Source organism: Schistocerca gregaria, chromosome 4 (assembly GCF_023897955.1).
Source record: "Schistocerca gregaria isolate iqSchGreg1 chromosome 4, iqSchGreg1.2, whole genome shotgun sequence".
Classification (NCBI taxonomy): Eukaryota; Metazoa; Arthropoda; class Insecta; order Orthoptera; family Acrididae; genus Schistocerca; species Schistocerca gregaria.
The window spans coordinates 256,132,325-256,153,804 of NC_064923.1; the positions used below are offsets into that span (position 1 = coordinate 256,132,325).

At 40.2% G+C, this 21,480-nt stretch overlaps 1 protein-coding gene across 4 annotated transcripts in view; it reads right to left on the bottom strand.

Annotated features, from left to right (window-relative positions):
* The window catches only part of LOC126267028 (uncharacterized), a 117,011-nt gene that overhangs the window by 69,349 nt on the left and 26,182 nt on the right, over nt 1-21,480 (bottom strand). For all 4 annotated transcript variants that reach the window (XM_049971807.1, XM_049971809.1, XM_049971808.1 and 1 more), the window contains exons 3-4: nt 15,290-15,406; nt 3,292-3,441 (exon numbers count right to left, since the gene is read on the bottom strand). In XM_049971807.1, coding sequence (XP_049827764.1) covers nt 3,292-3,441; nt 15,290-15,406 — 267 coding nt within the window. The remainder of the gene's footprint in view (nt 1-3,291; nt 3,442-15,289; nt 15,407-21,480) is intronic.

The window sequence follows — 21,480 nt, forward strand, 5'->3', positions numbered from 1 at the left end:
CCGAAAATTTAAGCTCCTAGCTTTCGGAATAAATGTTCCTTCATCAGGGAGGAGAGAGGGGAAAGAAAGGGAAGAAGGGAAAGTGGATTTAGTTACTCACAACCCAGGTTATGAAGCAACAGGGAAAGGAAAACAGGGAAGGTAGCAAGGATGGAGGCATGGTTGTCAGAGGGAAGCCAAAGATATTCTACTGCAGGTACTGTGCCAGCTTCAAGCCAAAGAGGATGCATACAGAAGTAAAGAGGTGTATAGTATAAAGATGTAGGATGGAAAGATGCATGAATGGCTAAAGAGGAAAGGGAAAGAGGAGAAGACTGAAAAGTAAATGGGAGTGAGGTTGTTTAACGTAGGTTTAGTCCAGGGGGATGGCGGGATGAAAGGATGTGCTGGAGTGCAAGTTCCCATCTCCGCAGTTCAGAGGGACTGGTGTTGGGTGGGAGAAGCCAAATGGCACGTACAGTGTAGCAGGTTCCTAGGTCCCTAGAATTATGCTGGAGGGCATGCTCCGCTACTGGGTATTGGACATCTCCTAGGCGGACAGTTCGTCTGTGTCCGTTCATGCGCTCAGCCAGTTTAGTTGTTGTCATACCGATGTAAAAGGCTGTGCAGTGCAGGCATGTCAGCTGATAAATGACATGTGTAGTCTCACACGTGGCCCTTCCTTGAATTGTGTATGTTTTCCTAGTAGCGGGGCTGGAGTAGGTGGTTGTGGGGGGATGCATGGGGCAGGTTTTGCAGCAGGGTCGGTTACAGGGGTAGGAACCGCTGGGTAGAGAAGGTAGTCTGGGAATATTGCAGGGTTTAACAAGGATGTTACGGAGGTTAGGGGGACGACGAAAGGCAACTCTGGGTGGTGCCTTTCGTCGTCCCCCTAACCTCCGTAACATCCTTGTTAAACCCTGCAATATTCCCAGACTACCTTCTCTACCCAGCGGTTCCTACCCCTGTAACCGACCCCGCTGCAAAACCTGCCCCATGCATCCCCCCACAACCACCTACTCCAGCCCCGCTACTAGGAAAACATACACAATTCAAGGAAGGGCCACGTGTGAGACTACACATGTCATTTATCAGCTGACATGCCTGCACTGCACAGCCTTTTACATCGGTATGACAACAACTAAACTGGCTGAGCGCATGAACGGACACAGACGAACTGTCCGCCTAGGAGATGTCCAATACCCAGTAGCGGAGCATGCCCTCCAGCATAATTCTAGGGACCTAGGAACCTGCTACACTGTACGTGCCATTTGGCTTCTCCCACCCAACACCAGTCCCTCTGAACTGCGGAGATGGGAACTTGCACTCCAGCACATCCTTTCATCCCGCCATCCCCCTGGACTAAACCTACGTTAAACAACCTCACTCCCATTTACTTTTCAGTCTTCTCCTCTTTCCCTTTCCTCTTTAGCCATTCATGCATCTTTCCATCCCACATCTTTATACTATACACCTCTTTACTTCTGTATGCATCCTCTTTGGCTTGAAGCTGGCACAGTACCTGCAGTAGAATATCTTTGGCTTCCCTCTGACAACCATGCCTCCATCCTTGCTACCTTCCCTGTTTTCCTTTCCCTGTTGCTTCATAACCTGGGTTGTGAGTAACTAAATCCACTTTCCCTTCTTCCCTTTCTTTCCCCTCTCTCCTCCCTGATGAAGGAACATTTATTCCGAAAGCTAGGAGCTTAAATTTTCGGTTGTTTTTTGTGTCTCTATCGGCTGTACTGAGCTGAGGTAAGCAATAAAAACTAAGTCCACTTAACAGTAGATATCTGGGATATCAGAGTTAAAACTGCAATTAACTGAACTTCTATTAAGTCTATGTTTAACAAAACTTATATTTTCAGGCAAGCTAGATTGGGAATTACATGTCTTTTTCCTAGTATCATTGGTGGAGCAGCTGTAATGTATGAGAATGATGCAAGCATACTACTGAAGAGTGCAGACACAACTCAGAAGGAAATTGAACGGGTCTACAATTGCTCCACAACAAAAAATGGAAGACTTGATCTTTGAAATGTTCATGTTGTGCAAATGTAAATTGACACAAATGACCTATAATCACCACAGATAGACAGCTACACACTAAATGAATCACACTGTGTAAAATTCCGTGGGATCCAGCTGAATAACTCATTAAAATGTAGTCAACACGAATATAAAGTAATCAAGAAGCTCAGTTCAAGATGTTATGCTCTTCAAAGCCTCTCTCATTCGTTTGAACTAAAGACAAAACTGTTAGACTGTTTTATAAATTTTTGTTCTGTGGTTCTATGGAATTTGGAATTATCTTCTGGAGCAGTCAACAAAATGTGAAGAAAGCATTTATTCAGCAGAATTGAGCAGTGAGAGTATTTCATAATGGAAATAACTGTATATCTTTCAAAGGCCTCTAGAGATCTTGGGAAGAAGATTTGGGTTTAATGTACAGCACCATCATGATGAGCTCATTAGAGTGGGAGCACAAGCTCAGAAGGGGAAAAGATATAGAAGGTAATTGGACTTTTTATTTTCAAAGGAACCATGCCAGCATTTGCCTTATGTGATTCCGGGAAACCACAGTAAACCCAAGTCTGGATGGCTGGGTTAGGATCTGAACTGTGTCCTCCTGAATGTGAGTCTAGTGTCTGGACAAGTTTACCGTAGTACCGTAGTAAAAATTAAAAAAAAAAATTCTTGTACACAGTTCCCAGCATGTTTATTTGTAAATGGTTTTTGTTGTGATAATGAAAGTCAGCTTCAGATGAACTGTGATTTGCACAATCATAAGACAATTATTAGACTTTGCCTTCTTGTCTATGGTTGACTGGAGGTAGGTAGGTACTATGATGTAAAAGTATTCATCTAACCCCCAAAACACATAAAGCAATAAATTGTGAATCTTTAACCAATTCGAAAATAAATTAAAATCATATATCGTTAGCCCACTGTTTCTTCGTTATCTGGCTTACTTAGATTCAAGGATTGAAAATTCCTGTTAGCTACACAATAAACAGTTGTGTTCACTGTACAGCTCCATGACATGCAGTAGTATAACACAAACTAATCTTCATGGTTATGAGTGTTGATAGTTATTTTCTTTGAAAAATGTTAATATATTAATGTAAATATTATTAATATGGTATAAACAGTAAATATGCATAAAACTTAGGAAGCAGCAGCTTCTTTTTTTCTTTTCTTTTCTTTTCTTTTCTTTTCACCTCCTCCCCCCCCCCCCCCCCCCTTAAGTAGTAGTAGCTTTCATTTTAATTTACTAAGTTAAAAACAATATTAACTATTAATGAGACTTACATGTCTTGCAGTTCAACTGTTTGCACACCAGTGTCCTTTAATTTACATTTGTTGCCCTCAGCAACTGATTTCCCATTGTTCTGCTTTATAATGGGGACTTCTTGGATATTTTTAGTGTCACATGTTAATGCAGAAAGCCCGTTTTTCACTCTGTGGGGAAAGATGCACAGAAAATAATAACTATTAAAGTTATAGTGATTTATCCACTATTATGCACACTATCTATTCATATTACAAAAAGTACATGTGTAATACAGGAGGAACTGTGGCTAAACATAAAGGAGCATTAACCTGAGCTTTAGATGGAACATTCTACCTTTATGACCAAGACAGTTAGACTGTCTACTGTTTTAACAGCTATTTCATTCAGTGAACAGAAATATGCTTTATTTAGTTCCATTAATTGATTAGGCATATAAAATTCTATTGTAATACATAATTCCAGTTCTTGGCACTCTCAATTTCATATGTTCACAAAGTCATAACAGCCTTTTATGCAACTAACAGTGAATAATTGGAGTTTAGTAATTACATTGTCTTCTGCTTTCTTTGCTGCAGATAGGTCATATATCTTATGTTCTTTACTTATTTGTATTCCTACAGACATTTACTTTTCACAGCTTTTAGTTTATTTTCTTCAAATCATGTTCCCTGTATAAATGATCTTGTTTTAAGTAATTTTTTATCATTTACCTAAGTTGAACCAAAATTTCTCTTTTTTCCTTTACCCCTGGACAGTCTGTTCGATTTATGCTTTCGTTGCCCCTTATAGAAATTGTCTTTTCACTTCGTTGGTTCTACCCCACCACAGTAGCAGACAGTGGCAATATTTTCCAAGTAAAAAAAGCCATTCACAAGAATTAAATTAATTTTTGTAAAACTGAGCACTGGAATGAATTTCAAAATCCTTCTAATAAAAGCTGTCATTGGTCCTGAATGAACAGTTGAGCTCTACTCACGCTATTAGAAATTGATATCATGATGAAGGCCTGCAGTGATGAGCATACCTTGTCCAAGTATACCAACGGTCTTACTGTGGCCTTCACAGACTGAAATTACCCACCCAACCTTGGACAGTAACAGATGTCCCCTGCCTTGTCTCTCCAGTCATCTACCACCTCCCACATACCCACCATCTGGCCACAAAAGTGCACTCCCCTTATGATTCAGTACCACCCAGGACTTGAGCAACTGAACCACTTTCTACACCAGAGTTCCTACTACCTTTCATTGTGCCCTGCAATGGGAAATATCATACCCACTATCCTTCCCACCCCTCCCACAGTGGTATTCCACCACCCAAAAAACCTATACAGTATTATTGTCCATCCCTACTCCAACATCTTGCCTCACATCTGATATCCCTGAAATAGACCTAGATGCATCCTCCTAGGAACAGCTACTCCACCTTAAACCTCAACCTTCACTAGTCCCTGTACTCCATTTAGCTATCCCCTTCCCTGACTGCATTTCAGCACAATGCAGCCTCCTATTCCACCAACGCACTCAGTCCTTTTCCCCTTCTCAACTTCTTTTCTGTCCCCTCCCCCCACACCTCCCAACTGCACCTAGCAGCCCTACCCTATCCCCACTACATTCCTGTCAACTCCCTCAAGCAGCACTACACATCCCCACACCCCATCTCGCTATCCCCCTCTCCCTGCACCAAACCTTCTCCTTATCCCCACCACCAAATTGCTGTCAAGCACAGTTATGACTAAGTCCAGAGACAGGGCCATATGTGTGAGTTGTGTTTGTGTCAATGTGTATCTGTTTTCTGCTTCAGAAGGAAGCCATTTCACAAAAAGCTAGAATGTATAGCTGTCTTTTCCTTGTTCGTTACCCATCGAGTGGTTATTTTTGGGATATTGTCTGAACATTCACAGTCATAAATTCTTAAAAATTAGTAAAATGGGTGATAAATATTTAATTTCTTATATTTCAATGTAATTACATTATGTTCTAATATGTTATTTTCTAATATATTCACACATTTGTGTTCCTTTTTTTTTTTTTTTTTTTTTTTTCCCCCTGTGGAGTTATCAGATTTGTTACCACACAATACTGTCTTTTGGACTTGTCGCATATCACCGCAGGGCTGTTCATCACATTGTATTCATCCAAATGCTAGTAGCCACAACAAGATGACAGCAAGCACTGTCAGGAACCTCAATGCACTTTATTGTAATGAAACATTAAGCACTGCAATCAAACTATGTAACACATATAAAGCAATCGTTAGTTGCTGTCTGGCTGGTGAATGATCTGTTTTCCTAACTGTCATAAAGTGTGATTCATGGTGCTATTACATTAATACTGACACATAAAGAACAAACATCCAAAGTTCAATAAACAAACAATATGAGAAGTTACCGAAAGGAAATATTGTGAAATTGAGTGTTGTTTTAAAGTGAATTGTATTTGTTTGCAATCCAAAACTGGGACTAATTTGCAGTTGCTCAAAAAGACAGAGGGGATGAGAACTAAGAATTACACAAGGAATTAAAATAAATCACTGCAACCAGAAATTACCATTTAAGTCATTGTTATAACTGTGAACAGCTAATGTTTGACTGTAAAATTACAGAATAAGCTCATGAAAGAATTAGTCTTTCCGTTGTGTCTTCCACCTTCTATATTGTACAGTTAATATCAATCAGCAAATGAAAAAATAAATTAAAATGAAAGTTCCTGGCAGATTAAAACTGTGTGCATGAACCGAGACTCAAACTCTGGACTTTTGCCTTTCACTGGCGAGTGCTCTACTGACAGAGTTACCCAAGGATGACTCACTGTTTCAATTCTGCCAGTACCTTGTCTCCTACCTTTCAAACTTCACAGAAGCTCTCCTGTGAACTTTAGGATACTGTGGAGACATGGCTTAGCCACAGCCTGGAGGATGTTTCCAGAATGAAATTTTCACTCTGCAGTGGTGTGTGCACTGATATGAAACTTCCTGGCCTATTAAAATTGTGTGCCAGACCGAGACTCGAACTTGGGACCTTTGCCTTTCACAGGCAAGTGCTCTACTGACTGACCTACCCAAGCATGCTTCATGACCCATCCTCACAGCTTCAGTTCCACCAGTACCTTGTCTTCTACCTTCCAAAGTTCACAGAAGCTGTCCTGCAAACCTTACAGAACTAGCACTCATGGAAGAAAGGATATTGTGGTGACATGGCTTAGTCACAGCCTGGGGGGTGTTTCCGGAACGAAATTTTCACTCTGCAGTGGAGTGTGCGCTGATATGAAACTTCCTGGCAGATTGATACTGTGTGCCAAACCAAGACTCGAACTCGGGACCTTTGCCTTTTGTGGGCAAGTGCAAGACAAGGGTCCTGAGCTCGAGTCTCAGTATGCCACACAGTTTTAATCTGCCAGGAAGTTTCACACCAGTGCACACACTGCTGCAGAGTGAAAATTTCATTCTGAAAAAATAAATTATTTTTACCAAGCATTCTTAATCAATTTACTGTAAAAGAATTATCCTTGTTATCTCATTTTCTGTGTTCCCTATCAATGAAGTCCAAGACAAAAATTAATAAGAATGTACAATTCAAAATTCAATATGAAGAGACTCAACAACCTATTTTCTTTTGCAGAGCCCAATTACAAAAAATTGAAGATGCAGTCATAATGTTAAAAATATTTAAAATAAAGGTAATTTGTTAGCTAAGAGTAAATAAAAGACAATAAGCTAAGAAGAGAGAAGTAAACCAAGCTGACTGAGTACTGGAGGAAGATCAAAATATACTATTTTCAGAGATGCAGTGGAAAATCTCTTATCTGTCGAAATTTTGTTTCACTGTACATGTTCAGACTAATTATCCTATTTCCTCACAGTGAATTTAGAGTTTGTTCATTTATATTTATTTTCATTAACCAACATCTGCAGGTTCTATGACTGTGAACACACTGGACTTCATAGATGTGGGGTAACGAAAACATGCAGAATCTCAACTGCAGCAGATTTATTAAGAATGCTGGATAAAATAAAATTCTTTTTGTTTCATTCATGGGTTCATATTAATAAAGGTGGCATAATTCGCACAAGAACAAGTAAAATAGTGATCTCTGGCTGTAGTGTTCTTTCCCTCTGAGTGGTGGCTGCAAATTAATTTGAGCCTTTCATTCCCTGGGGTTCAGAGTGGAGTTATGTATTCTGGTGGCAAGTTTTCAGCAAGTTCTTATGTAACATAAAGCTAGAAATTGGGAATCTGTGCCAGTTCAAAAGAAAATTAATAACATAAACTATCTAAATATCTAGCTAGCTTCATGAAGCGAAAAGTTTTGTTATCTACATGCCATGCTGCTGCCTTCATGGAAAGCTGTACCACAGGTAGTAATGTATAAGGAGCAATCAAAAAGTTTTCATTTGAAGGCCTTACAATCCAGAATCAGTATGCCAAACAGGCAAAATCACTGTGAGCATTGAGGCATTCATCCCACCAACCCAACCATTTGGTAAAACACTGTGCCCTTCTGCATAAAGTAATCCGTAACTGTCTGCTGCAATTCCTCATCTGACAGGAATTTTCAACTCATTGCGGCATTCTTTTAATGGACTTACAGCTTGATTATTGCATGGGGAGAGTCTTGTCAACATAGACTTGCCAATGGTCTTATGTGCATGTCCCTAGTATGCTCCTTTCAAGCAGTCTAGGATATCACTGACAGTGGATAGACATCTTTCTTCTTGAAACTTCGTGGCAAATTAAAACTGTGTGCCAGACCAAGACTCGAACTCGGGTCCTGAGTTCGAGTCTCGGTCCACCACAGAGTTTTAATTTGCCAGGAAGTTTCATATCAGCGCACACTCCGCTGCAGAGTGAAAATCTCATTCTGGATCTTTCTTCTTGATTTTATTCAGTCATTGTAGTTGATGCAGAAACGCCATGGTCTGTCCTTTTTTCTTCACAAGGTCCACAGAAGAGGACCAAGGACTCCCTGAAGGTTCAAGGATGTCATCTTGTAGCAACTTCTCCACCTTCTCTGGGATTAGCTGCTGTTCAGCTGGCAATACTCTATATGAGCAGTGGCTGCTAATTGGTGGGTAATACCAGTGTTGATGTGATGTTTTTTCATGGACCACTTGGTCTGTCTCTTCTTCTCTACAGATTTGATAGCATCCAAAAACTAATGCAGTACAGCAATCATTCACTGAAAGCTGCCCTTGCTGAACTGGTTTGGCAGCTCCTGTATACTTAGTTATATGGATGAGTTGTGGCTCATGACAATTAGTGATCCAAAGTTCTCCTTGACCACCTACAAAGGTTAGGATCATCACTGGCATATAGATTTCTTTTGTGAACCTGAATAGCTTTATGCAATCAACAACAGCTTCACATTTTAACTGGACACCTCGACTGACGACTGCAACTTGCCTTGTTGATGACAATGGGATAACATCCTAGATAACAAACTACTGTACAGATCAATCTTTGTTACATGTGCTTGTTGGAATAGCTTCTTTAAACTGTGGCTCCCATCTTATATGGTCTATGACTGTTTGTAATACCAACAAAAAGTCCCACCTAAGAGTATCATTATGATTACATTCTGTTCAAACCATAAATTCAAAGGGCTATGTTCTGTCATTGATTGTTGCCCTTGCAATACATGTTTCTGTTGATTGAAGTATTTTCTATTTGTGACTTTCAACACAACTGCTTTCATGTCACAGTACACTGTCTCCTTTAGTTGACAATTGTAAGTATCTGACATTACAGAAAAGGAATCCTCTGAGTTGACTAGTTGCCAAACAGGTTGGTCATTCATAATGTCGTCTATGAAACTTCCTGACATTGCAATGACAGTTGTCCAAAGAGGATTTGCATCTGGGCAGCCACACCTCCAGAGACAGGGAAGTTGCTTGGTTCCCCTAAAGTTCCCTGTACTTCTGTATGGTGATAGTGAATGGCTACAGCGTGTTGGGGAATAATCTCATCCAGGGTACACTATAATCACCTCCAGCTGACTGGCTTTAATAGAACTGTTGTGATGGTTGAAGTCTGGTGGCACAATAGTCATTGAAAATTCCCTTCTTTCTCTACAGTAGTTACAATGTGGGCAGAGCATCCACAGTGGGAACACACTGGTGTTACAAATGCTTGTTCTTCCATAGGGCTTTATTCTGGTTCTGGAGTTAGTCAGGTACTGGGTTGTCATTTGATGGCTGCAGCATAAGTTCAAGTTGGCTGAGTCCATTCTCCCTGGTACAATCTTTAATTGTAATTTGTGGAAATCTAGTAAACAACAATAGCTAAGGTCATGTCTATTATTATTGTAAATCTATATAACCAGATTGTTGGAAGCCACTTTTAAGTCAGTCTGTGGTGAATTTGAAAGGAGCAAGACCTATGTCCACCAATACAGGGAAAGATACAACAGACAATGTAGTATAAATTAAAATTTATCTAGTTTTATTTTCCATTAGTTGATTCAATAATTCAGTGACCATTTTAAATGATTAACTGGATAGTGAATGTGTAATTAGTGTCATGGACTGTGTCAGACTTTAATAATGATAACTGTGAAAATAGGGTGAACTGTGTTATTTCCTAATGATGATTACTGTGCACATCATTTTTGGATTGATATGACTGGAAGATGTCAAGAAGGGTTATTTGAGACATTTATACAGTGACTTTGTTAAGTTTGGTTTTGTTAATTGGGGCGGGGGGGGGGGGGGGGGGGGGGCGGCAAACAGTGAGGTCCTGGTCCTGTGATCTACGGTGGCAGAAATCAAGGGAGAACAAGACAAACAGCACAGTCCAGTCAATGAGGAGGGATTATGGGCAAACAAAGAGGAAAAAGGGATGTAAGGTCAACAGAAAATGGAAAGAATAGGAAAGGGGTGGGTGGAAATGGGAAAAACAGGGGCACCCCATTATCACAATACAATGAGGCAACACAAGGGGAAAAAGACAGAAGGAAATGGGAAACAAAACTGCACAACAGACCAGACAGAATGAACAGAAAAGCCAGGATGAACATGGCCAGTGTGGAGGCAAGGTCAGGAACTCTACAACCAACACATACACTATCTGAGGGACTTAAATTCCAGAGGAAAATCCAAGGGCTTAAATCTGAGAGGACATACCACTTTTGTGAAGAACTGAGGACAGGTGTTACATCGATGCCTCTTTTTTAGTCTTCTTCTTGTTTCTTGTTTATCCCGGCTTCTTGAGATCTCTTGTGAAGAGACATGTTCAGTAGTAGTGTGGGACAATCAATTAAGTTACACAAAAGTTAATAATTTATGTTTCTAAACTGCCAGTTTATTGGCATTTCTGGAAATAATATCATTTTCATACTCTCATAAGGTCAGCAAATTTTGTGTAACAGTTTGTATGTGTAGTAGGACTTATTGCGTCACAAATTGTTCTAATGAATTAACTAATCTGCATTGCAGTGTTGCTAACCATCGTGATCAACAAGGTGATATGTGTCTCAATTAAAACAGAACCTCAATATTTTGAATAAACTTTTGGTTCATTTTTTTCAAAATCAGCACTTGTCTCAAAATTAAGTTTTAACTTTGTGCATTAAGCCCAAGCATGTTTGCAACTATTGTACGCGATTCACTGGACAGTTTGATCATGCACTAGTGTGTAACATATTTCAAATCGAGCGCACAGGTTTCAGTTTTCCCTAATGGGCTAAACAGCTCTTTTGTAATAGCATGACGTGTCTATCTCATGTAAAGTCCAAATGAAACTGGATTTGTCTCCATTCAGGTCAAAATCGCACAAAATAAAATTCACTGTGCAGGTTAGCGAACAGTACATGCGCACTTTTAGCACTCAAAGTGATAACTTGTTTCAGAGTAAAAGCCACACATAAATACACACTTTTTCATGCACACAAAATTCAAAACACCTTTATATTAAACAGATAAATTATGGCCAGCAATTACTAATTAACATTTCCCATTCTGAATAAACTTCAAGAACTTGTATTTCATAATCAATAAAATTTTATTGCCTGAAAGAAACTATTAGTTTGCTAAAACGGAAAAATACTGTCCGTTAAGTAATTTATTCACTTTTATAACAAATTTGGTACCTCTTGCATTGCTACAATGTAACTATGTGAGGGTTGAATGCTAACACCTGAGACAAGGACGGTGGGAGGGCACATTTAGTGCTAAGGACCAAATGGCACGGGCTGTCCAGCAAAATATGGGTCACTGTGAGGGAGCTCCGCAATTACAAATGGAGGGGACAGGGGCTTATTGCAGATTAAAAAAACCATGTGTCAACCTAGACCAGGCAATATAAAGACAGCAGAGGATGGTAGATCAGTCAGCCCACAACTGAGCAACAAGGGATTTGATGTAAAGCCGCAAATCTGCCTCCAGAGGGAGGTGAAGGACACTGAGTTTACAAAAACAGCCAACCTTCAGGTAGCAGATATGGGGCATTCATCTATGCTTGTAATCAAAATGAAGACCTAAGAAAACAGTGTGAGTGTGTCCCGATGGCACCCCGGAGCTGTCATTCTGCAGGGGGTGGGTGGCCGCCCACCCTCAGACAGACAATCAACAAGTTCATTACCTGGGATCTGTATATGGCCAGGAATCCAAAGAAAATCACCTGAACAAGCAGCATTACCAATATCAGCCAGAAGATCGTGGGTGGCAAAGACCAAGGGGTGGTGGGAAAAACTCCCAGCAATAGTGTAAAGACGACTCACTGATTCCATATATAACAAAGCATGGGTGAGTGAGGGCCCGAAAAGTGGCCATCAATTTTGCAGTGAACACCACACATGAGGCAGGCAAGAAGACAACAGAGGATGTGATACATGTCATCCTGAAACTCTCGCAAGAGTTTCAGAACAAACAATGGAACACCTTTGGTGTGATGGAGGCTTTCGGATCCCGGAAGAGATCCATCTGAATCCAGGGCCGAGGAACTAAACTAAGCGAGGTGGGCAGGAGAGAACATGTGGAAGAGGACAAATAGGGGAGATGTAAGTTATGGCAGAGAGAAGCGACGTGGAGCCCAACCAGTAAAACCACCACATGGCAGGTAGGCTAAAAGAATAGAATAGGAGGTGTGCGCAGGTGGAAAGCAGATAGTGATGGTATAGGACACCACATGCTGGGACCACTAAATCGAAAGGGGAGGGATTCCCAGCGTCAACCAGAAGACTATCAAAAGCGCTAGTGCGAAAGGCACCATAGGATAAATGGATACCAAAATGGTGAACCGGATGAAAGATGAACAATGTGGAAGGGACAGCTGATCCATAAACTTGACAACTACAGTCCAGACAACAGAGAACTAATGCCCAGTAAAGGTGAAGAAGGGTTGAATGATTTGTGCCCCAAGAGGTGTGGGCAAAGGAGCGAAGGACACTGAGTCTAAGAAAACAGCCAACCTTCTGATAACAGATATGGTGCAACCAACTAAGCTTGCAGTCAAAATGAAAACCTAAGAAATCGAACTGATGAACCACGGTCATGTGTTGGGTGTCGAGGTAGAGCTCTGGATCAGGATGGTGATAGTATGGTGCCAGAAATGGACCACCTTTGACTTAAGGGGAGAGAATTGAAAACAGTGTGAGACTGTCCACATGGAAGTGTGCCAGATGACATCCTGGAGCTATCGTTCTGCATAGGCCACTGAGTGGGAGCTATCCCAAATACAGAAATGATCCACAACAGGGGCAGGGGTGACCAATGTTCTGGCAGATGCCACAAGCCCATTAACAGTGTTTAGAAATATGAAGCTCTGTGGAATGTCACTCCCTGGGTCTGCAGAGAGCTGAGAACAGTGCCAACCTGAACTCTGAATGACTGGTGGAACAGAAAGTGGTAAACAAAACTCAGGAGGTGGCCCCAAAGACTCCATTCAGGGAGTGTAAGCAGGACATGATAGCACAAAGACCATCTCTCCCAAAAGCTGCAGTGGTAAGGTCCCGAGATTTGAGGACCCAATTAAGCCAACAAGCCACCATCCATTCTCGTAACTTGCAGGGGACATTGGTCAGCCTGACTGTGCAGTAACTTTCAAGAGACAATGGATCCATGGCAGGCTTAATGAAAGGAACCACAATACTGTATCTGCATTGAGAGGAGAAAATGGCTTTGAGCCAAATAAGTTTAAACACCTGGAGGAGATGTTGTCATTGTGGAGGATCGAGCTGTTGAAACAATTGGTTGTGGATAGAATCAGGGGCAGAAGTGGACTCATGGGGAGAAGAGATGGCAAGAAGCAGCTCCCATTCATTAAAAGGTTCATTGCAGGATTCCACCTGACAATGGGTAAAACGTATTCAGGAAGCTTCAGCCCACTATTTCCACAGGACAAATGGATAGGAGGCTGACACTGATGCAAGCACAAAAAGGGTTGCGAGTTGTTCCGTGAGAAGTGATGGATCTGTACGAAAGGGCAAGGCTCAGAATGTAAGACTGCCGCTGCCAATCTCAGAGGGTGGAGAGGGAGTCCACAGCCATGATGAAGGGACAGAAGAACCTAGACAGGAGACAAAGTGTTCCCAACACACCTGCTTGCTCTGTTTGATTAAGTAACGGGATTTGTCATGAAGACATTTAAAGATAATAAGACCGGCAGAAAACGGGTGCTGCTTAAGATGTAGCAAAGCAATCACAGATAGCAGTGGCAATGGCCATGCTCCACCACGGAACTGGCCGATGGTGAATGGGGCCTGACACGCAGGGAGCAGGTGAATTTTTGAAATAGAACAAGATCAAAAGCCAACAGATTCTCCCGGTTTCTTTCAAAATGCCCAGGGAAGCATACTATGAGAAACCAATCAGTGACTTATGTCCAACATTTTTTACTCTTTGCTTCCTTGATTTTTGCTGGAAGGTCATCATAAAGGAAACCAACTCTAAATAATGAAAAGTGTGATGTCACCCACACGAGTACTAAATGGAATATGCTAAATTACAGTTACATGATAAACCACACAAATCTAAAGGCTGTCAATTCCACTACATGCTTAGGGATTACAATTAGGAATAATGTGAATCAGAACGATCACACAGATAATGTTGCGGAGAAAGCTGTCATTCACTGGAAGAACACTTAGAAGAAGCAAAAGGTCTATTAAAGAAACTACCTACACTACACTTACCCATGCTCTTCTGGAGTACTGCTGCACAATGTAGGATCCATAATCATACAGGATTGAAAAAGGACATCAAAAAAGTTCAGAGAAGAGCAGTTCGTTTTGTATTATCATGAAACGGGGGAGAGGAGCATCAGGGCTATGATATGTGAGTTAGGGTGACAATCATTAAAAAAAATGTATTTTCAATGTGACAGGATCTTTTCACGAAATTTCAGCAACTAACTTTCTCCTCTGAATGTGAAAATATTTTGTTAGTGTGCACCTACATAAGGAGAAATGATCATTGCAATAAAATAAGAGAAATCAGGGCTTGCACTGAAAGATTTATGAGTTCATTTTTCCCATGCACCGTTCAAGAGTGAAACGGTACAGAAACAGCTTGAAGTTGGTTGGATGAATCCTCTGCCAGGCTGTTAAGCTGTTAACTCTGGACTGCAGAGCATTCATGTTCATGTTCATGTAGATGTAGATGCAGATGCAGTTCAAGTTGCATGACTACTACCTTTGTCTGAAAGGTAATCCCATTCAGCTTTGTATCGTCAGTTCTTCTAATGTTAAATATTAATACTGATATTCAGGAATTAAACTTATCAAAGGTCTGTTTGCAGAATATCCACAAACTGAACTTCCGTGGTATACTGAACGAAACTTGTTTTCCTTGAAAGTAGTTGTTGGTGGGCATCTGCAAGAAGAATTTCTTTCATGTACAAATTTATTCAAGAAAGGGAAAACTATAGCCACGAGAAGAAAAGAATTTCCCAATGTCAAATGCTCTCACTCATGGCATTGCTTCAGAAATATCATTTCGCATAAATTCCCACATTGTTTCAATTGGTCTATTTGTTTCATCCAATAATCCTGTACTTGAAAATAGTTAAAAACATTTATGTACCCAACCAGAGTGGTCACTTCTTTACTTTGATCAGTATCTTCATCATCAGAGTCACTTGTTTCTACCAGCTGATAGCTCCAAAAATGGTCAGCTTGATTCACAGCTCGACGCAGCTCCCTGAAAAAGAAAACTTGAGGGTGAGTAAAAATAGTTTGATTTCATACAGAATAAAATTTGATTTTATTCATACATATTAAACAGAATGTAATGGTGAAGGATGAGTTCACCTCTAGACTAAAAGTGCAATACTGCACACAGTATCTCAATCATAATATGACACTGTTCTCATGATTTGCAACACAAGTAATTTTTTGTCCATATATCAAGCCATTGGTGTTTGCTAACGTAATGTCATATCAGTGTATTCTTCACTCAATTATACACTTCCAAATGGAGGCAAATCCAAAGTTTAGGTGAGCTGAAGTCTAACATTACCACTGTCAAAAGACATACAGCAGAATCCTGAATAAGACATTCAACTTATTTTCTCAACATTCAGGAAGTTAAAGTAAATGCTTTGTAAAGGTCAGCCTTCGTCTTAGGGTCTATTCTGAGTGTGGGCAGATCAATTGTACCATCAGGGTTGTGTGCAGAACACTTGACACCATATTAAACACTACAATTTTTGAAAGTCAGTACTTACTTACCAAACTTCACCAACAAGCAGAGATTTATTTTTATGAAAATAAAAGTAACAAACTTCAAAATGCCATTTTCATGTTAGTAGAGCATTCACTCAGATTACCGACTTTGGCAAAACTATGTTGACATCTTCAGATCTTATCCATTACACTTCAAAGTACCATGGCTATGTGTGCAAAATACCATACACAATGGTATTTCACACAATGATTGTTTTACCTTTTGGATGCCTATACTATGTCATGCATGTTTGTGGAATTTCTATTTATTATGTGTGACCAATTACTGTACACGTGAACAGGATGCTTTGAAGTGTAGTGCGTAAATCCGAATATGGCAACATAGTTTTGCCCAAACTAGTAACCAAAGTGGTGTTCTAAATTGATCATGGCATTTTGAAGTTTGTTATTTCTATTTCATATTTAAACTGCCCCCACAGTGGAATAATGTCACGCACATACAAGATTTATTTTTGATGAGACAAAAATCTTGTCCTATGCAACAATTTATTTGGCTTCGTTATCACAGAAACTACTGCAATGAGACTGGGTGACAACTTTCACTGGGACATGATTGTACCCCTTAGCAGTGCATGTAAGTGGGTGATTGATGCTGAGAGGCTATAAGGGAATACATTGTGTGGAACTTTTTTCAATGAGATCAGTGGCACTCCTCTGCGGACATTCCCATAATCTCCTGGACTTCATTTTAATTCCTATACCTTTGCATTACAGAACCATGATACAAGTTAGAAACCTGTTGCACATAAAATACAACAGCACTTCCATTGTCTTTGGTAGTATGTGTTAGTTTCTATAGGTGAGTTGATATAAGCTGATCACTGACAGTTGCAGTGGGGTGGGCGCAGTAGTTTCTGGGGATTTCTCAACCAATAATGTAATGCAATTTTGTGAATGTCTCCATTTTGTTGTTTTCAGAGCTCTGTAGACAGCTACTGTTTTGACCTGCAGCTGTCAGAATGTTTCAGTTGAAAGCGGGCAAAAGTGCTGAGAGCTGTCAGGGATCTACTTACATCGTCTCAATTATAAGCCTTAATATGATGCCACAACAGTATATATCCATCAGCTCTTACACATAAAATACCATCACTAAATCAGTTACAATAGTCAGCTTGTTACAGTAATCACGTAGAGGACTCAAGTTTAAAAGAACAGCTGACCATGCACTGGACACGTATGTACCCAGTAGAACAGATCGTAATGGGAGGTAACCCCCATGGTATACAATCACTGTAAAGAAACTTCCAAATAAACAGAGTTTAGCGTATGGCTGTCACGGGAGCAATGTGTGATGCCTTCAGTGACTACCATAGCAGAACACTGTCAAGTAATCTTTCATAGAACCCAAAGAAATTCTGGTTGTGTGTAAAGATTATAGTGGCACATAGGAACTGAAATTAAGGGCAGCAAAGCAAAAGCCGAAATGCTTAACTCCATTTTCAAATGTTTTACAAAGGAAAATCCAGGGAATTGCCCAATTTAATCCTCATACAACTGAAAATATGAATGAAATAAATATTAGTGTCAGTGGTGTTGAGAAACAGATGATATTTTCGAAGAAGAAGCTGAGTAGCACCATGGTGTAGTGGTTATGATACTACACTGTTGCATGGAGGGTCATGAGTTCAAAACTCACTTGGACTGTACAATTTTAATTTCTATATTCGGTTCGAGTACATTCTAGAAGTATCCACAAATGTCAAGAATCATTATACTGGAATGTTCTGTAATTGTATATACAGGGTGGTCAATTGATCGTGACCGGGCCAAATATCTCATGAAATAAGCATCAAACAAAAAACTACAAAGAATGAAACATGTCTAACTAGAAGGGGAAAACCAGATGGCACTATGGTTGGCCCGCTAGATGGTGCTGCCATAGGACAAACAGATATCAACTGCATTTTTTAAAATTGGAACCCCCATTTTTTATTACATATTCGCACAGTACGTAAAGAAATATGAAAGTTTTAGTTGGACCAATTTTTTCGCTTTGTGATAGATAGCGCTGTAATAGTCACAAACATATGGCTCACAATTGTAGACAAACAGTTGGTAACAGGTAGGTTTTATAAATTAAAATACAGAATGTTGGTACATTTGAACATTTTATTTTGGTTGTTCCAATGTGATACAAGTACCTTTGTGAACTTATAATTTCTGAGAATGCATGCTGTTACAGCGTGATTATCTGCAAATGCCACATTAATGCAATAAATGCTCAAAAAGATGTCCGTCAGCCTCAGTGCATTTGGCAATACGTGTAAGGGCATTCCTCTCAACAGCGAGTAGTTCGCCTTCCGTAATGTTTGCACGTGCATTGACAATGCGATGATGCATGTTGTCAGGCATCGTCGGTGGATCACGATAGCAAATATCCAATATCCTTCAACTTTCCCCACAGAAAGAAATCCGGAGACACCAGATCCGGTGAACGTGCGGGCTTCGACGACCAATCCACCTGTCACGAAATATGCCATTCAATACCGCTTCAACCGCACGCAAGCTATGTGCCGGACGTCCATCTTGTTGGAAGTACATCGCCATTCTGTCATGCAGTGAAACATCTTGTAGTAACATTGGTAGAACATTACGTAGGAAATCAGCATATATTGCACTATTTAGATTGCTATTGATAAAATGGGGGCCAATTATCCTTCCTCCCATAATGCCACACCATACATTAACCCGTCAAGTTCGCTGATGTTCTACTTGTCTCAGCCATGGTGGATTTTCTGTTGCCCAATAGTGCATATTATGCCAGTTTATGTTACCACTGTTGGTGAATGACGCTTTGTCGTTAAATAGAATGTGTGCAAAAAAATTGTCATTGTCCCGTAATTTCTCTCGTGTCCAGTGGCAGAACTGTACATAATGTTCAAAGTCATCACCATGCAATTCCTAGTGCATAGAAATATGATACGGGTGCAATCGATGTTGATGTAGCATTCTCAACACTGACGTTTTTGAGATTCCCGATTCTCGCGCAAGTTGTCTGCTACTGATATGCGAATTAGCCATGACAGCAGCTAAAACACCTACTTAGGCATCATCATTTGTTGCAGGTCATGGTTGACGTTTCACATGTGGCTGAACACTTCCTGTTTCCTTAAATAATGTAACTATCCGGCGAACGGTTCGGACACTTGGATGATGTCGTCCAGGATACCGAACAGCATACATAGCACATGCCCGTAGGGCATTTTGATCACAATAGCCATATATCAACACGATATTGACCTTTTCCGCAATTGGTAAACGGTCCATTTTAACATGGGTAACGTATCACAAAGCAAATACCGTCCACACTGATGGAATGTTACGTGATACTATGTACTTATATGTTTGTGACTATTACAGCGCCATCTATCAAAAAGTGGAAAAAGTGTCCAAATAAAACATTCATATTTCTTTACTTACTACATGAATATGTAATAAAAAATGGAGGTTCCTATTTTTTAAAAATGCAGTTGATAATCATTTGACCTATGGCAGCACCATCTAGCAGGCCAACCATAGCACCATCTGGTTTGCCCAGCTAGATGAGTTTCGTTCTTTGTAGTTTTTTTGTTTGATGCTTATTTCGTGAGATATTTGGCCCAGTCACTATCAATGAACCACCCTGTATACTGTATGTGTTTTGGCCGGAGGCAGTTCGCTCTGCACTCTTGCATGTGCAAATGCTGAATAAACCTTCATCAAGTGAAGTTAGTGTTCGTCATTCATCTAATTACACCTTCTTCTATGTGATATTATTCTGGTGGAGATGCTGGGTATTGGAACTTGTGATAGCCCACATTATCGACGACACAGTGGCTCACATCAGGCCACAACCGAGCCGGCGTTTACGTTGCGAGTAACTAGAGTTCGAGCCATATTCAACAGATCGCAATTACCGGAGACAGAAGGAGAAGATGACGTTAGAATGACAGAAACTGTGTGTCACCCCATGAGACATCCTTCCGGGTTCTCTGGTGATGATGGCCAAGATCCAAACAAGTGGCAGAAGGTACATGAGCATATAGCAAAATTTAACAATTGGGATGACACCATGTGTTTGGCTAACATATTTTTCTACTTGGAGGGAACTGCCAAGCAATGGTATGAGAACAAAGGAGCAATTCATAAGCTGAGAAGTATTCCAGGTGGAACTGCGCAAGTATTATCCCTTTTTGTCTTCCTTATAGAGGAAATAAGCTTGTTCCCTGCTTCCACAGTTGCTTCACTGAAAGGTATTTGTTTCCCCAAATAAGTAGATATATTCTGCCAGTAATGTGGCTTAGTCTGTAGTAAGCCTGGGGATATAAGATGTTCAACAGCTGCGAGGGATAGACATTCTCAAACGTCTCTTTACAGCCAGTGAAGATGTCATAGCATTTGGGTCTTGACTCTATGTAAGTTACTTCGATGTCCAGCAATTCCACAAATCTTGACCAGCCTTCTTCAAATTAAACCTTCTCCAAAAAGTGGTCTTATAGCAGCAAATAATTGACATATTATTGTTCTGTGCTGCGAGTTGGGTATTGGGGAGCAGACAGAAGTTATACATTGTTGGCTGATACTGCTACTACCAAAAATTAGGTCAGGATTTTATGCTCACTTCCACCTGCCGCTGTTAAAAGACCAGGCAGTTTTGCATCATGGTTTAAAGTCAGGTGACTGACTTGCTTCTGCCCATACTTGTACTGCTGTGGCATTCTCATCTTCATGATCACAGCCCCAAACAGTACTATAGCTGCTGAAAACGCTGATCACAATCTGCACATTTTTATTTAGAAAATTGGGTGGTTTCTTAACAATTAATTCAGCACCAGGTGGTTTATTATGCGATGTAATGATGCAATTAACTGTTTCTAGAGTGAGAGTTTCAATGCCGTTTTCCTCCATGAATGCTGTGGATAGGATATGGATATCTGGATGAACATAGCAATTCCATACTTATCATGCAGTCTTTCAATGGCGAGACGCATTCCGTCTATTTTTGGTCTATGCATGTCAGAACTTCTATGTGTCTCCTCTTCTATGTTAATAGAAATAATCGTTAACTGGGCCCTTAAAATGTGACTACTGATCCCAAGGGATGAATATCATGATTGAAAAGTCATTAATGAAAGTTAAATATCAAATTATTGCATTTAGTTTTCAACTAAAAGAATAAGTACAATCCCTGGCCAATTTATTATAAGCACTACAGTTTTTAAGTAAATTTTGATTTATTGATTTATGTGACTTTTTTAATTTATTTTTTAAAAATATAAACTGTGATAAAATGATTATGTGTAGTCTACTTCATAACTAAGGAGATATAACAAGCTGGCCGGAGTGGCTGTGCGGTTCTAGGCGCTACAGTCTGGAGCCGAGCGACCGCTACGGTCGCAGGTTCGAACCTGCCTCGGGCATGGATGTGTGTGATGTCCTTAGGTTAGTTAGGTTTAATTAGTTCTAGGTGACTAATGATGCAATTTGATATAACAAATAAATAAAGCATAATATTTGTTGAAAATATTTTATTTCAATAATTGCAACAAA